Source organism: Protomyctophum parallelum (assembly GCF_964188405.1).
Source record: "Protomyctophum parallelum genome assembly, chromosome: 5".
Taxonomy (NCBI): domain Eukaryota; kingdom Metazoa; phylum Chordata; class Actinopteri; order Myctophiformes; family Myctophidae; genus Protomyctophum; species Protomyctophum parallelum.
The window spans coordinates 43,115,736-43,133,969 of NC_139702.1; the positions used below are offsets into that span (position 1 = coordinate 43,115,736).

Sequence of the window (18,234 nt, forward strand, 5' to 3'; positions counted from 1 at the left end):
ACACACACACACACACACACACACACACACACACACACACACACACACACACACACACACACACACACACACACACACACACACACACACGTGACGTTCATACAAACACAAAGACATAAAGAAGGAAAGGCATTGCAGAAAAGACAAAAACGTGGACAAAGTGTTTCATACAGAAATGAGGGACATCGCCCCGCGGTGTCCATGCAGCAGAATCTGGCATTAAAAGGCACTTTTGGTGACCCCTGAATAATCACATGAAGCAAAACTATCAAGCAAAAATAGGTTGCCAAATGAAAAGGTGGCCACCGACCGGCCCGTACACAGCAAGCCAGTTCTATCAGGTCAAGAATACTTTGACCCGTTGTTGTGTTCCCCGTTCACGATCAACGAAACAAAAGTGCCAAAATACATGATTAGACAGAAAACGACTGCTGCATGTCCGTACGTGTGCATGAACTGGAAGGATGGATGATAATCAAATCATTAGAGTATAAGACTAATGTTCAGCTGTACGATGCCTCCCGCAGCATGGCTTGATAACAAATGTGTTCTAAAAAATAAAGCCAAATGTATACTTCCTCATATGACGTGTCGTAGAAAATAACAGTTTTTTTTAAGTGAAAGATCAGAAGTTAAGTGTTGTTTTCTTTTTTAGAACATAAATTAGAATTTAGGTTAGTCATGCAGGACCATCCAACAACGAGATTGGAGTGGCTATTAGTTTGTCTGCCCATCAGCCAGCTAGTCGGCCAGCCAGCCAGCCAGCTAGTCAGTCAGTCAGTCAGCCAGCCAGCCAGCCAGCCAGTCAGTCAGTCAGCCAGCCAGCCAGCCAGCCAGTCAGTCAGTCAGTCAGCCAGCCAGCCACTCAGCCAGTCAGTCAGTCAGTCAGCCAGCCACGCAGCCAGCCAGTCAGTCAGTCAGCCAGTCAGTCAGTCAGTCATTCAGCCAGCACGCAGCCAGCCAGCCAGCCACTCAGCCAGCCAGTCAGCCAGTCAGTCAGTCAGCCACTCAGCCAGCCAGTCAGCCAGCCAGCCAGTCAGTCAGCCAGCCAGCCAGCCAGCCAGTCAGCCAGTCAGTCAGCCACTCAGCCAGTCAGTCAGTCAGTCAGTCAGCCAGCCAGTCAGTCAGTCAGTCAGCCAGCCAGTCAGCCAGTCAGTCAGTCAGTCAGCCACTCAGCCAGCCAGCCAGTCAGTCAGTCAGTCAGTCAGTCAGTCAGTCAGTCAGTCAGTCAGTCAGTCAGTCAGTCAGTCAGTCAGTCAGCTACAGTATACTATGCAAGACGAGGAGAGTGAGTAGAGGAGAGTAAAGTGGGCGTGTTATACTTTACCACAGGAGGCTTATTTCCCGACTCCTTCAAACAAAAAGCGATAGCATGCTGGATGGAGGGAGGTAGAGAGAGGGAGACAAGCGTAAATGACATCACGGGAAGAACTGCTACACCAGAGTCAGAGTCGTGAGACATCACATGACTGACATAAAGAAAGTGCTCAGGGATAGGAAGAAGCTGTCAGCTCTGATAACCGGACAGTTACAGGGAGAAGAAGACACTGTGATGATGGCTGATTGCAATAATGGCCCATCATGGTAAAGGAACCGAGTCCCATATAAACTTTCGCCTTTATTTTATATATTTTTTTATAGGTAGACTGACAAGAAATGGGGGGGAGAGATGGGGGGTGACGTCCAGTAAAGTCCGTAAGGCAGGGACATGCTGAAATCCCGTAAGAGGGAACTTTTGGACAAGAAAATAGCAGATCTACCAGCTCACAACGCGCCGCAGCGCGACGCGTTGTGAGCTTTTAGATCAGCTATCTTCGGAGCGCAACACAGCACTCTGGAGATGCGGTGTAACGACCTTTATTTCTAAAATAAATTGTTGAACGCAAAATGCGTTCAAAGCTATTCTCCTGAATGCTCCTGGCATGGCATGGAGAGGAGTGGCATTTGCATTTCTTTCACCATGTAGTAAATGCTGCATTTGTGGTCTGGAAAGGGCAGTTGTTTTACAGACGGGTAAAAGGGCAGGGGCTGAAGCCCCCTTTGATGTCTATGTGTGCACGTCCCTGCCGTAAGGGATCTGGAGACGAACCCGCGGCACACTGCCAGACTGGACTACCAGCCACGGCCCAGGCTGTCCCATATAAACGATTACATCTGTGTTACGCCAGGGCTCCACTGGGCGCGTCTGCGTCGCGTCTCCGTCAACGTCGGGAATGTGCCCTTTTAATCAATGGAGGGTGGCTCCACTGCCCGCGTTGCATCGCGTCTCCGTCACCATAAAATTGAACCGGTTCGTTTTTTGACGCAACATGCCCAAAAGCGCCCAGTGGAGCCCTGGCGTTAGCGACATGCCGGCCCAGCTAAACAAAACCAGCCACATGTCATTGGTCGGCACGGTACATCTCTGCTTTGTAAAGCCACATCTCATTGGTCGGCACGGTACATCTCTGCTTTGTAAAGCCACATCTCATTGGTCGGCACGGTACATCTCTACTTTGTAAAGCCACATCTCATTGGTCGGCACGGTACATCTCTGCTTTGTAAAGCCACATCTGATTGGTCGGCACGGTATACATCTCTGCTTTGTAAAGCGGAGGGGCGAAGAACCACGTTCTCTACCTTGTTGTCGTCATAAGCCACGGCTCTATAGAGTGGGACAGGCATAGAGACATGTAGGCATTTCTGGGGAGGGGGGGGGGATTTCAGCCACAGAAGACAGAGAGACAAAGAGAGACAGAGAGAGACAGAGAGAGAGAGAGAGAGAGAGAGAGAGAGAGAGAGAGAGACACACACACACACACAGAATGGGCCTGATTCACTAAGCTGTTTACACCCATATTTTGGGTGTAAAGGACATTTTCCATACTTCCCACGTTAGTAGTCTAGAAGTCTAGATTCTAGAATAAAAGCATTCTAATAACCAGAGGCGTCTGGGAGAAATGCGAGGCCCTGTGCGAGATGTCGGGGGGAACAATGTGTTGAATTAATGAATTAATTAATACTTACTTTTGTCTTCACTTTCCTACAAATATTATGCCAGGTTCTCATCTTAAATGAGTAAGAAATTGACATGCATTGCCTAATTTAGCAGCTTAACAGTGTGATGCAGAGATTGTGGTCCTCCACATTATGTTATTTTATTTGTTGTAAGGAAGATAGGAAGCTATAGTTAACATGACATATGAGTCATGTCAAGCGATCTGTCACAGGAGGGGTCTCTGGGGCTGACACTGTCTGATGATCTATATGAGCAATTTAACTTGTCTATGTATTACTCTACAACGAATACCAATGGAACACAAACCTGTTGCCCTGATCATAACTGATATAAAACGACCACCCAACCAGTCTGCCCTGCAGTGCAGCTCAAATTACTGGTTATAAAAGTAAAATGAACAGCTGCTTGTGTTGCTGTTATTTGTTATAAATATTAAGTATCACATTTGCTTGATTGCCTGCAGACAGTTTGTGATCGATCAAAATTCAAAATTCAATTAGAAAATTGTGAAATCATGACACTGACTGACTGGACTGACAGAGAGACTGAAAGAGAGAGTGAGAGAGAGAGAGAGAGAGAGAGAGGTCGTCGGTCCATGCGTGACAAATTATTTGAAATACATTTTTTCTTTTGTCCACACACAGTCCTACATGACATGATAGCATACCTTTTCACTTCACTCGAGTGAGGAGTCGTTTTGTCTGTGAGCGGAGCCGTTGTGCACTCAATTAGCCTACATGTTCAACTTGTTGTTGTTTCGTTTCCATTGTGTGTATAATTCGACTGCATGCGTTGCGCGGTGGCGCGGCCGATCTACAAGCTCACAACGTGTCGCGCTTCAACACATTGTGAGCTTGTAGATATGCTCTAATTCTGCAGTGCAAGCCAGCAGGGGGACAACAGGGGGGCCCACGACCGGACAGTAGGATGAAGAAGTGACGGCGGTTGGAAGGAGGTGGCGACGCGCGGCCGTCAGAGGCCCCCATGGGGGGCCCCAAACCGACCGCAGCGTAAATAGGTGAAAAATCAACTGCGACGGAACGGGCTGCGATCTGCGATGCAATATTTTTCAGGGAGAACTCTCGGGTCTCTAGCCGCCGTGCGTAGCGCTAATAACCGCCCCTGCCTATTCTAGCTCTGACTCTGAGATGGAAAGTGTTTCTATAAAAAAAGAAGAAGAAAACACTGCCTAGCGCGAGGCCTCGCAGCATGCGCAAGGCCCTGTGCGGCGGCACCATTCGATCTACCCTAAAAGCGGCCCTGCTAATGACATACAGCAAGCTTTGGTCCCATGTAAGTCTGCATCCGAAAAGACTTAAGAGCGGCCTTACGCAAAATCCACAGACAAAAAAAGAATACTGAATCAGACTACTAACGTGGGAAGTTTGGAAATTTCCTTTACACCCAAAATATGGGGCCCATAGAGAGAGAGACACAGAGAGAGGTCGAGAGATAGAGAGAGAAATAAGAGAGAGAGAGAGAGAGAGAGAGAGTATTACACTTACTGGGACTAGTTTCCAGTACCAGCGGGTGGAGGCACACTGGCACATAGAAGCATGAAGGAATGAAAGAACACAGAGGAAGAGCAGAGCAAGGTAGAGATGTTAGATAAGACACAATTCCATCTAGTCTGTAGTAGTGAGACATTTTGTTTCTGCGTGCGTGCGTGCGTGCGTGCGTGCGTGCGTGCGTGCATTCACCGAATCCTGAGCTGACTGCAGGTCTGTACACGTCTGTGATTTGGGAGGCTCTTCGCCCTCCGTGCTCTCTCTCAGCATCTGGTTCAGCTGTGTGCACAAACATAGACAACCACCATTTCACTGTGGAGCCTCTTTAATCTGTTGAGATTTTGAGCCACATGCACGACCCTAAAACTATATCTGCTTGGCTCAGTCACTTAATGTATAACAGAGATTTTATCTCATCAGACGTATATGATCACTACTATACAGTACACTACAGAAGGGGTGCCCAGAAGTTAGATCGCAATCTACTAGTAGATCACAAAGGCTGTGGCGGTATAGACCACAAGACAAGCCCCTATATATATGTATATATATATATATATATATATAAATGGTGGTTGCAGTGTTTTAGCGTGGGTTCTCAGTGTGGTTGTATAGTGTTTTTATGTTTTAGCGTGGTTCTCACCCTGTTGACCCAGAAAAGCAGGCCGTTCTCCCACGGGGCGCCGGCACCCATCTGCTCCGCCTCCTCCGCCATCTTCACCCGTTCCACCGTCTCCTTGGCAGTCAGCAACATCAAGGCATCAATCAGGGCCAGGTGTGCCCTCTGCACCAGTGGTGGTATAGGAGGTGAAATACAATAAACTCTCAGTCAATATATGATGGAGGAGGAAGAGGCAGGCAGTATAGCGACACCTTAGGTCACTGGTTCCCAAACTTTTTCATGTCAAGGTCCCCCAAATTGACACTAATTAGCCCGCGGACCCCCATTTGAAAAGATATGCCATGGAACCCCATAAGAGAAGATTTTTATGGCTCTAACAGTGATCCTCAACCATTTTTATTTCAAGGGCCCCGACGGTTTGACCTGAATTAGGCTACGGATCCCTATTTAATGGCATTTCTATCTCTGGGACCCCATTGTATATTGTAAAGTCACTGTTAATTTAACTCTGAGAGTTACAGTCCTATAAGGGTCCATTTGGTTCCTAAATATCATTTAGCTGGGTACCCCCTGGAACTCCCTCAAGGACCCCTAGGGGTCCCTGGACCCCACTTTGCGAACCACTGCCTTAGATATCCAATCCAATCTAACCATCTGACACAAATTTCTTATATGGGAAAAAAGTGCGCACACACACACACACACACACACAAATCCACAACAAAATGGCTATACTAAGGCATATAGGTTAAGATTATAAATGCCCTGGGTGCCCGCTGGCCTAGCGGTCCAGGCACATGCCACATATGGACGTGTGTTCAAGTCCCGTTCATGACGACCTTTGCTGCATATCTCTCCCTCTCTCATGTCTATCTTCACTTGTAACTATCAATAAAGGCATAAAAGCTAAAAACAAAAAGATTATAAACGCCGTGCTAGCAAATCAGTATAGTTCATTCTTTATGAGCCATGAAGGTGCACCACAAATTCAAGGTCCCACATGAATCTGCCACTACATTTTGAGATATCTTGTGCAACTAGACATGTTGGTCTAAAGGTGGCACTGTCTGGAACTACAGGTAAAGCCATATATAGGCAGGGGCTAAAGCCATAGGGGCACCACAATTGCATCATAAAAGGTTAACAATTGCATGGCACTTCAGCCAGTAGTCTTCGTTTCGGTTGACGGACGAATCCGGACAGACGAAGCGACATGCACTGTCACCCTTACGGTGTGTTCATACTTGAATTTAAATACTCGCCTCGGTTCATCACGTATGTGCTGCACCAGGTCGCGCCGCGTCCGTCCGTGGTGCTCGCGCAACTTCTCATCTTTGCATAGACTTTGTATGTAATCGCGCCGCTGTAACCATCCAAGTCTGAACGCACCTTTACGGCTCCATTTTCGTCACCGCTAAACCCCTTATCCCTAAACTTCTTTGCCTTTTTTACTATTTTTGAATAGTTCAACTAGCCAATCTACATTGACACATTGTGAGCTTGTAGACTGGCCATTTTAACTATTCAAAAATCTTTTGCAAAATAGTAAAAAAAAAAGGCAAAGAAGTTTAGGGATAAGGGCCTAGATTTTGAAGATGCGTTTTACAATGGGGTAATACATAAATTGCCCTCGCTCTGCGTACTATTGTATTATGTATGTATTATGAAAGGCATATCGGCCCGTGTTGAACGCACACACATATGGCATACGGCGTTCCTGAATATTTTAGCATTGTGGGAGTGTCCATATGTTAATTATTTTCGCTTTGCGCAATTTGCAATTAAGCCCCTTGACCTAAAAACACTCAGCGCATAACGATTAGACGTGGGTCTGACCACCTCATAAACGCAAAAAGCACTGTTTGATTGTACACTTGAGCGGCTCTGGGAGGCTGCTAGAGTGTTGCCATGTCTGTTTATTATAAGCGGCTTCTTTTTCTGTAAAGTTGCTTGTAAATATTGGTAGTTGTACTATTTGTGGTTGCTTTTCTTGTTTCTAAAGTGGTTATTTGGGCTTTTCTCCTAATGTTGTTTAAACCAGTGATCCTCACACAGCACATTCCCATGTCAAGGATCCCCAGATGAATGCATTTGCCCAACTAAGGCCCATAGCACTTACCCTAACCCCTTAGATAGCATTTCTGTTGGCTTAGATAGCATTTGACACAGACTTATAGCATGTTATGTAGACAGCACTATAATTGTATTGTATATAGTTATAGCACGCCATAGTACATATGTATAGCATAGTAGTGAATATGTATAGTTTATTATGTATAGTGTATGTATAGTTTCATCATATAGATATTCCACTGTTACCTTCTTAGCTTACGCATGTTTCATGATAAATGCTTTTATGTGATGTATTCCCATGCTTTTTGTTCTTGCTTAAATGTAAATCGCTCTGGATTAAGAGCGTCTGCTAAATGCCTAAATTATAAGGACGGCTAATCCAAAATTTAAATTATTTTTTTCCAAGATTACTTTTGAAAATAGAAGATCTATAATTCTATACCAATACCAGCTCACAATGCATCACATTCATTCATTAAAACTATGAACTCTGACTGCAGGGGGATATATATAATGATCATTATAACAATGAGCAAGAACATATTTAAAAAGAAGGAAGAACTTTATATTTGTGGACAATCAAAATATGTTTTTTTATTTTAATGTGGTGTCATTAAAATTAATCTGGATATGGCAGACTCACTATCTAGAAAATAAAAACATGGCACTTCATTTAAAATAGGTTACAGACCCCTGTTATATGCGCTTCTTTTGGGATTATTTTTATAGACCTATTTAGTTGTTTCTATGGGACATGGCAACATGAGCTCTCTGCTGCGGCAAAGAGAGAGGCTTTCTTTGGTAAAATGTTGAGATTAGAAACGGCCATAATTCTTACATTTCTCAACCTTTAAAAAAAATAAAAACATCTCCATAATCCTTGGGAAGTTTGCTTTCATACGCTGTATCACACCCGATTCAAGTCTTCTTCGATCAAATGCTACGAGCGAACTCAGCGAAGACCATACCATCGGGGCCACAGCATTACGCAGCACGCATTCAACTCATTCCTTCATCATGACTTGAATGAAATAAAATATAAAAAACGTTATTTTACTGGTGTTTTTCAATAGAAACAAATAAAGAGCGTGTGTAGGCTACTGTGTGCAAGTGCAACAGTGCATATACATGCATGCACTAGGCTATATTTCTTCCGTGTCGGGATGGTGATTGAGCTCTTCAAGTTCACAGCCCGTTTGTCTTTCATAAAAAAACGTTGATATTAGCCTATAAACACTCATGGTTCTCTCATTTCTCAACCGTTTTATTAAATGTAAAAATCTCCATATTCCTTAGGAATCTTGCTTTCATTCGCTGTATGGTAGATGGTTCTATCGTTATCGAATTAAACAATATCAAACGAACTTGCATGTTCGGGGGTTAGACGATTCTGGGAACATTACGCATGGATTGCCAATTTGCCAATATGCTGCTATCTACTCGCAGTTCCATTCCGATCTGAAAGGTATAGGTGGGTCTGTTCTTTTGAGGCATAAAGGTGATAGCATGCAGTGCAATAGGAATAATTAACCCAAATGTGACAAAGGCATGTCATGTCTTCTATGGTGCCAGCCTGAAGAAATGTAATACCACGATCCCCAAAGGGCGCATTCCGTATGTGACATCAGCTGACTGGTAAAGAGAATAGTACGGACATGTTGATTGGGTACGTCTCAAACACTCCTTAAACACTCCCATGACTAATTCACGGCCGTTTTGCGCACTCCACGGGGTGTCGAAAGAGCTTCTTACCATGCCCATAATTGTTATATGACATTCCACACGCCCCCACCTCTTAAAACTGTAATATTATATGTAATATTGTTCCACTTGCATAATCGACCCCCATATACCATCGGGGCCACAGGCACAGCATTAAGCAGCAGCATTCATCATGACTTGAATGAAATAAAATATAATAAATGTTATTTTACTGGTGTTTTTCAATAGAAACAAATTATTTTGAGGCATAAAGGTGACAGCATGCAGTGCAATATGAATAATTAACCCAAATGTGACAAAGTCATGTCATGTCTTCTATGGTGCCAGGCCAGCCTGAAGAAATGTAATACCATGATCCCCAAAGTGCGCATTCCGTATGTGACATCAGCTGACTGGTAAAGAGAATAGTACGGACATGTTGATTGGGTACGTCTCAAACACGCCTTAAACACACCCATGACTAATTCTAGGCCGTTTTGCGCACTCCACGGGGTGTCGAAAGCGCTTCTTACCATGCCCATAATTGTTATATGACATTCCACACGCCCCCACCTCTTAAAACTGTAATATTATATGTAATATGGTTCCACTTGCATAATCGACCCAAAGGTGTTGAAGCCCTTAGAGCCCGAGCCGCTGGCGAGGCTAAAAAGCACGGCTACATGCTTAAACACACGTGCACAGAAACGCACGCATGCACGCACACAGACACAAACACGCACACAGACACGCACCGTCCTGATGGGGACATGACAGAGGTCTTCCTCTGTGACGTCAACATCCTGGTCTTTGGGGGTGAAGCCCTTCTTGGTGAGCAGCTGCAGCAGGGAGGCGTTGTTGCTGGGGGAGTCCTGCTGCGCCCCCCCGCGCTGGGAGACCCCCCCGCGCTGGGAGACCCCCCCGCGCTGGGAGACCCCCCCACAGGTCAGCATTAAGGCCAGCACGCGGCAGTAGAAGTCTGCGGAGACGAGCAGCGTGGCCACGGCGGGCTTCAGATGCTCCTGCTCATACTGGTCCTTGTACAGCGGCTGGCGCAGCTCCACCGGAACATTCTCTGTTATGGGCGCGAGAGACGGGAGACATTTTTACAGTGGTGGGAAAAAGTACACAATTGTTAAATTAAAGTATCCGTACTGCAATATCGAAATTACACCTGTTAAAAGTAAATTAAAAATGTACTTGAATACTTTACTAAAATGCGACGCATATTGTGAGCTTGTAGATTAAAGCAATAAGCCACAGGAGCGTAGCGGAGTGACTCCAACCCTTTGAAATGTAGTGAATTACAAGTATACAATATTTGCAAGTAAGAGTACTGTAAATTGGAAATACTCAAAAAGTACAAATACCTCAGAATTGTAGGCTACTTAAGTACTGTACTTTAGTAAATGTACTTTCCACCACTACTTTTTTCTAATAAGGCGAGAGATATGTATATGTTATGTTGTCCACAGGGGGACAACATAACAAATACATAGGCAAGACATATTTGAATATTCTAACCACAATAAGTACAAGAATCACAGCACTCCTTGACGTGTCCATCCGGTTACATTTGTGGACTCTCAGAGTAAAATTAACAGTTAGGGGTTTTACTGTGCATGCAATACCAGAAAGCCACAAAAAGAACAGCAGAGTCAGCATTCCCACTATAACACTGAGTCAACTGCATATAACACTAGCATTAGTAGCAGTAACAGTGTCTCTTATGGGACCTTCAGACCTGCTAACAGCTTCCTGCATGCTGCGTCTCTGTGAGTGATCTCTGCTCTAGGGGAGAGATGAGGGGAAAACTGGGGCGGCTGTGGTCCCGGGCTCGCCCAGAGTTAGTGTCGAAGTGTCCTTGAGCAAGACTCTCAAACGCCTCTCCCGATGATGTGCAGGTTGGTGCCTTGCATGGTTTCCCCCGTCATCGGCCTATGAATATATGCACTGAATGGGTGAATGAAATGCACAATCTATGTTGTAAAGCGCTTCGGATAAAATCATAAAAACGCTATATATAAATGCATCATTTTACCATTTAACTCTGCTGGACTGAAAACAAGGGAAGTTTTTCCATATAACGGAAACTGGGTGACAGTAAATGACAGCCTCTGCAGAGGGATACGAGGAACGAACTGCTCCACGGATAATGTCATCATCTGCATGAGCAGCTCAGCTATACTTTAACCAGGAAACTCTCTCTCTCTCTGTGTGTGTGTGTGTGTGTGTGTGTGTGTGTGTGTGTGTGTGTGTGTGTGTGTGTGTGTGTGTGTGTGTGTGTGCGAGCGTGCATGCACATGCTTGCGTTCATGTACTGTAGAAGACAACAGACACAAACAGTACAACAGAAGTCACAACTCGAGTAAAAATCCCATTTTCTTTTCCTACATAAGAAAAAAAAAGTACATTAAATATATATATATATATATATATATATATATTATTTTTAAACTAACAAACAAATCTAAGAAACTGCATAAATTGCCAATCTACAAGCTCGCAAAGTGGCACAAAATTTGCTATTTTCACTATGGGTTCAGGCAAAAATCTTGAATTCCCATCTAAAAACCAACAACACTACTCGAAAAGGTCAGTTGCATCCCACAGGCGCACACACACACACAGTCACACGCACACGCACATGCACACGCACACGCACACACACACACACACACACACACACACACACACACACACACACACACACACACACACACACACATCATGCTGACCCATATTTGGACTCTGCAGTCAGTGAATGGCTGCTCAGGGAGTCAGGATTATCTTTGAGATTGGAACGGACTCTTCCATTCCCACATGCGGGGGGTGGAGAGGAAGGATTCCTCTTCTCTCCTCTCTAATCCACTGGTTCTGGGCTGGGGACTCCACATGGGTCCTTGAGGCGGGTCTTGTTCTGGGCTGGGAACTCCACATGGGTCCTTGAGGCGGGTCTTGTTCTGGGCTGGGGACTCCACATGGGTCCTTGAGGCGGTTCTGGTTCTGGGCTGGGGACTCCACATGGGTCCTTGAGGCGGTTCTGGGTCTGGGCTGGGGACTCCACATGGGTCCTTGAGGCGGTTCTGGTTCTGGGCTGGGGACTCCACATGGGTCCTTGAGGCGGTTCTGGGTCTGGGCTGGGGACTCCACATGGGTCCTTGAGGCGGTTCTGGTTCTGGGCTGGGGACTCCACATGGGTCCTTGAGGCGGTTCTGGTTCTGGGCTGGGGACTCCACATGGGTCCTTGAGGCGGTTCTGGGTCTGGGCTGGGGACTCCACATGGGTCCTTTAGGCGGTTCTGGTTCTGGTCTGGTCTGGGGACTCCACATGGGTCCTTTAGGCGGTTCTGGGTCTGGGGACTCCACATGGGTCCTTTAGGCGGTTCTGGGTCTGGGGACTCCACATGGGTCCTTTAGGCGGTTCTGGTCTGGGGACTCCACATGGGTCCTTGAGGCGGGTCTGGTTCTGGTCTGGTCTGGGGACTCCACATGGGTCCTTGAGGCGGTTCCACGATGGTCCCCATGCTAAATTAGTTCATAGCTCTTCACAATCAGATGAATTCTTTCTCTGCATGAATATGTTCGCACCCCCCAGCCTATGGGACGTTATCTGCTATAGGTAGGTATGAACATATTACACAAGTAAGATTTTCATTGTGAGCTCGAAATCTTGAAAAAATGATTCTGTGTTTGCGGTCTCTGCACTCTTCCTGCACTCCGTTCCTTCTCCCCACACACACACCACTTCACGCCACTCCCCCGTGACTCACTCCTCCTTCCGGGTAGGAACAGAGTGCATTCTGGGATGGATTTTCCCAAACACATGAACGCGCTGGCCGTTGACTATCATTGCGCCGTTTGCACGTGCTCACGTGTCATCGGACTATCATAGTCAACGGACCAGCGCTGGCTCGAGCTGCACTACCAAATTCAGCCACTATGTCCATTTGGCCTCAGGGTTTCCTCCGGGTGCCGTCTCTATATACTCTAAGATGCACACGGGACGTATCCTCAGTGATGTATCCCACGGTCATCGGGGGTTTACGGTCTCAACAACATCATACCCCTCACTCAGGTGACCCCACCCGGGGGTGATCAAGTCCCGACTTACGTCCCAGTAGCGTATACCCACGATCAGTCCCATTAGGGAAAGACCAGGGCCACTACAATCCGTTGCTCCGGAACTACTCTGCCACGGGACTGGGTAGGTCTGGTGCGTGGAAGGACTATAGCCAGGCTCTGTGGGTTGACTCCTGTCCGGGCCCCTCCTATACGTCTCACCAGGTCCACTCCTGCTCTCACCAGGTCCAGGACCTGTGCGTTGCACCTGCAGACATTTCATTCTTGAGAAAAAATGCACAGGCAGTCGCCAAAGATAAATCGGCGGGTGGTTTGTGTGTGTGTGTCACTCAGATCGCACTGCCACATAAACGCTAGAACGTTATAGATCATGTGAGTGCGCCGCAAGTGACGCAAGCTTTGAGTCCAAGTGTGATACATTTTCTTCAAATCGTAGCTATGGGATGCAGAACTGGTGGGGCGTGCACAGAGTTATGTAAAAGAGTGATGCAGTGACACACAAATAGAGCCGTGTTCTAGAGTCGCTTCCCTGTCCTTCTTTCACACTCCACAGCGCTGGAGGTGAAACAGAGCTGCCAGCCATATCACTATGGAAACGGTGGAAGAGAGAGAGAGAGAGAGAGAGAGAGAGAGAGAGAGAGAGAGAGAGAGAGAGAGAGAGGTGGTAATTTTGTCCCAGTAAAATGCAGAGGCTGTGGGACTGGACTGGACTGCAGAGTGAGGGCCAGCTAACTAACCCAGTTAGCTTAATGCTAATCTAATACGGCAGAAACAAGGCCTAAACAATGTATAGTTCAGTAACAAACAAAGCCAGAGACGGACACTGCATAGTTGCATGGTGGAGTGTTGCAACGACTTGACATGTGTTCAACTTTACTCATGTACTAATACCGTAATAGAATGAATGCTATAGTCCAGAATGGCACAATAAAACTAAGCTATGCATTGACAATTTGACACTATGGGACATATTACCAAGTAAGCCTTGTCACATACGCACGTATGCACGCACACACACACAAACCGTATGCATTTAAACTAAGAGGAGAATTTGAATATAGAGAGTAAAACTAAAGAAATCTGAAGGGAGATACAATAAAGTCACAGTCGCACACACACACACACACACACACACCTCTGTCTGTCTATTTTCTTGGGTGAAATAAAGCCAAACCTCAGCTAAAACAAGGTCTGCAAAGCCAATTATATGCGTTTCCCCCCCCCCCCCCCACACACACACACACACACACACACACACACACACACACTCTCTCTCTCTCTCTCTCCATTGACAGGTAGGCGAGGCCAGACAGAAGGTGACACATAGAAAGAATAAACCCACAACAATCACGTTATTATGGTATGACTGCATCGGTGCATCTTAACTAGGTACAGACTCAATGAGCACAGTCTCGCAATCGAGAAAGGCCGTCATAGGCAGACCTGTATCCCGAGAGAAGACAGACTATGCACCCACTGCACACAAAATGAAGTGGAAACCGAGCTACACTTCCTAACCATCTGTCCATTGTACCAAGACATCAGAGACACATACTTCCCACAGATTACAACCACACACAGAGATTTTGAAAACATGACCAATGACAAAAAACTCCCATATCTGCTGGGCCAAGTACAACAATGTGCAGCAAGCAAGCAGCAAGATTTGTGAGTTGCTGTGATAGGAGGATATCAAATGGAACACAACCACATAGAATGGTGCATAGAATTTGATATATTGAAGATTCTGACCTTCAAATGTACATCATTTTTGTTTTGATTGTATTGCTGTATTGTTGTATTGTTCTTTCTGCTTTGGCAATGTAAACGTTTGTTTTCTCATGCCAATAAAGCCCTTTGAATTGAATTGAATTGCATCCTTTTCAACGTAGCAAAGTAAAAATATAGCCTACATCCAGTTCTCAAAAGCTCTAATCTAACACTGACACAAATGTTATGCGGCTTACTGGCCCATTTTCACCCACGGTCCACTTTGCATAAGATGCAGCTGTAGCCTTTTCACATTGGCTAATGGCTACTTCATTACATTTACACATTTGTTTCCAAATTCCAATGGCTATATTATTGTTTGGCCAGTTTCAACATAGGCTACATCAAAATACAGACAGGCCAAATATCCAAGCACACTGACAAAGGGCTTTGTTGCAACTAAAGGCAGGGATGGCTATACCTGGCTCCAATTGGCTGTTCTGTCTGTGGCTTGCAATTTTTTTTGGGGGGAACGATATAACTTGTTAATCATTCTACATTGTGGAAAGGGAATTAACAATTATGGTACTGGATTGTCAAGAAGGGATGGTGTGTGTGTTCGCCGGTAGCAGCACACACCGCCAGCAGGATATAGCCTCCCAGCTGGATGGATCCATCACACACACACACACACACACACACACACACACACCAAAGGCTAATTTAACTCTGGGACCCATTTATCCCTGCTATGATTAATTATTAAGTAGTGCCCTGCCCAAGCACTCGGCTGCTTCTTCTGCCCCTTTTTGCATTATTATAGCTAGGCTAAGGCTATATCATAATCTTCTCAGGGATAATAACTGCTAAAGGCTCAGAGGAAAGACGCCCATTAAACATTACCATACCTGCCGAGCCGTAAGATTTCCCCAGCAGCCAGCGGACACTGGAGCAGATCTTGGCTCGGTTGAAATCATACTGATCCAGCGGTTTGATCTCCGGCACGGAGAACGCCTTCTTCATCGCGTTAGCATCCACCATTGCCGAGCCGATCTGCACCTAGACAGACAGAGAGGAGCCACCGGGCACACGGACACCTCACCAGCCAGTCACCACCACCACCACGCCCGCACCGGTCCGGGAAGATGTGATGGTGATGATGATGCGAGGATGAGCGAAGAGTGGGTGTACTGTGGACGGATGGATGGGGTCCTCCCCATCTCTGTCTGTGCAGGGAGGGGAGAGAGGAGGAGAGGAGAGCACCCTGCAGCTGCAGCCTCGCAGACGAGACGTGGTCCGTGAGCGGCCGTGCTCCGTGAGCGGGCCGTGCTCCGTGTCCGTGAAAAAGAAAAATAACTTTTTAAGTGGCCTTTACAGAATAATTGAATGGGAGATATGTTTTGTTTTAACCAGTATGGTTAGGCCTACATTACCCATACTGGTTAAAACAAACATATCTCCCATTCAATTATTCTGCAAAGGCCACTTAAAAAGTGTACTACAAGTAGCCTACCTACACAGCAACACTGGTTAAGTTGTCAATCTAACTCAGTCTGTATGGTCTCTCTGTAAATAGTTTTATCATTTTGCCTTGATACAGCCTCCTCGTCGTCTTTTTCTTTTTTTTAACTTTTTTCTGTACCTAATTTCTGTAATGGGAGATTCTTTTTTTGGAAGGGGAATTCTTTTTTTTTTACCATTCCGTCGTGGACATTTTTTTTCCCCCTCTACTAGTTCACTGCAAGAATGAATTGATAAACATTTATCCCCAAAGATGAATTTACGTTAAACTGGAAACTGAGGTTGTTTCTTGACTGGGTCGTGGACTTGTGGTCTCCTTATGCAGAGAAGGTATTTGAAATACAAGAAGAATGTTTCTTTATCTTTCATGTTATTGTGTACAGAATGCAGCTTGTGAGCGATGCCTAATGTATCTGGAATGTATTGCACTAAGGAGCCTCTCTATCCACTGAACAAAACAAGCTCTGCCGGTGTGTCTTAAAATGGGTTGAAGTTAGCCCAAAAATTTAGTTTCTCGTAGAGGTTTTTTTTTCGATTCTGACGAATCTCTCTACGAGAGTCTAAAAGATAACTCCGCCCCTAACGTCGAAGAAGCAACCTTGATGCCTTTAATAATAAATAATAAGAATAGCTCACTCAATAATAATCACTCTTACCTTGTACAAATGCAAAATCTAAGCTGCTTTTAATGTTGCCCCACTTGTTTGTGACGTCTACGGAACCATATTAAACACCTGCGGGCTTTATTGTTCAATAAAAAATGTATTTTAATCAACTCAGTTTCTGAATCCTCCATTGTAAATGCGGTAAACGGCGCAACAGAATATTGCCCGCGCCCCTAGCGGCCAGGGTTCTCTTGCGCATTTACAATGGAGAGAAAAGCAAGATGGCCGCCAGATTCCGAGACAGAGTTGATTAAAATACATTTTTTATTGAAAAATAAGCCCCGAGAGAGCCGGCCCCGAGAGATTCGTCAGAATAGAAAAAAACCTCTACTAGAATCTAAAAATTTGGCCAAGTTGCAGTAGGCCTATTCCTGGATTCACTGGTAGACGGTAACAAAAGTTGAATCGGGTATGATTTTATGATTCTGATTAACCAATACTTTTATATTTACCAATGCCTGATAAACGACAGTAAATCAAACAACTTAAGCCTATAGTAGTTCACTGGATTCCGAAGGACGTTATACTAGGCCTCCTCCTGTTTTTGGTCTACACTAAATATCTTTGCCTAAAATAGCCAATCTCACAAAACGAAAAGGAGAATTTAAGTAACTGTTGTTCATTCGGCCATCCTAAACTACAAACTGGAAAACTTAAAGGTATATTCAGTGATTTCACTCAAAAAACCTTAGGTTTCGTTTTTGGCTGTGGGACCCAGCCTTTCGTCCAATCAGGATAGAGAGTCAAAAACGAAACCTAAGGTTTTTTGACCCCCAGGGGTTAACTGGGGACAGGGAGGAACTCCATATATGGCCAGCAAACTCTATAGTAGGGAGGATTATCACAACAAAACAAAAAAATAAGTGATATTTGAATTAAGTGAAATCACTGAATATACCTTTAAATGTGTTTCCTATCTTAATAGTGTTTCCTCCTCATAGATGGTGTTTCATGTCTTAATAGTGTTTCTTTAATAGCTGATTGATACGCCCTTCCCTTTTTATTAACAGGACATACTTGCATATAAATTGTATTTGGCCTCTTTAACTCTCATACATAGAAAAGACTAGTTGTTTACAAATTACATGAGAATATGACCAAACACTTTTGATAATTTCATTATCAAATTAAAGTCCATTCAAATAATATGAAGTGAAAGCACATGACTGTCAGTCTATCCATGTCAGTCAACATCCCAGTTTCAAACTACCTGTCCTTTCAACAGTGTAGAAACTGCTGCGAAAAGATTGACACCATGTAAAAGGTATTATTTATTTGGAATTGTTTGGTTTCCTGGGAAATGCACACATTCTAGAAGAAAAGAACATTTTCTGTTTAGCCATGTATGCTATAT

General features: G+C 45.0%; 1 protein-coding gene across 1 annotated transcript in view; it reads right to left on the bottom strand.

Moving 5' to 3' along the window:
• Nucleotides 1-15,735, bottom strand: part of LOC310859062 (calmodulin-regulated spectrin-associated protein 3-like) — a gene marked incomplete at its 5' end in the record, with an annotated part of 39,095 nt that extends 23,360 nt beyond the window's left edge. Inside the window, 6 exons of the mRNA XM_083765426.1 lie at nucleotides 1,328-1,375; nucleotides 4,504-4,539; nucleotides 4,699-4,785; nucleotides 5,150-5,290; nucleotides 9,658-9,977; nucleotides 15,603-15,735. Of these exons, the coding sequence (XP_083621552.1) occupies nucleotides 1,328-1,375; nucleotides 4,504-4,539; nucleotides 4,699-4,785; nucleotides 5,150-5,290; nucleotides 9,658-9,977; nucleotides 15,603-15,735 (765 nt within the window). The remainder of the gene's footprint in view (nucleotides 1-1,327; nucleotides 1,376-4,503; nucleotides 4,540-4,698; nucleotides 4,786-5,149; nucleotides 5,291-9,657; nucleotides 9,978-15,602) is intronic.
• Between the last annotated feature and the right edge of the window lie 2,499 nt (nucleotides 15,736-18,234).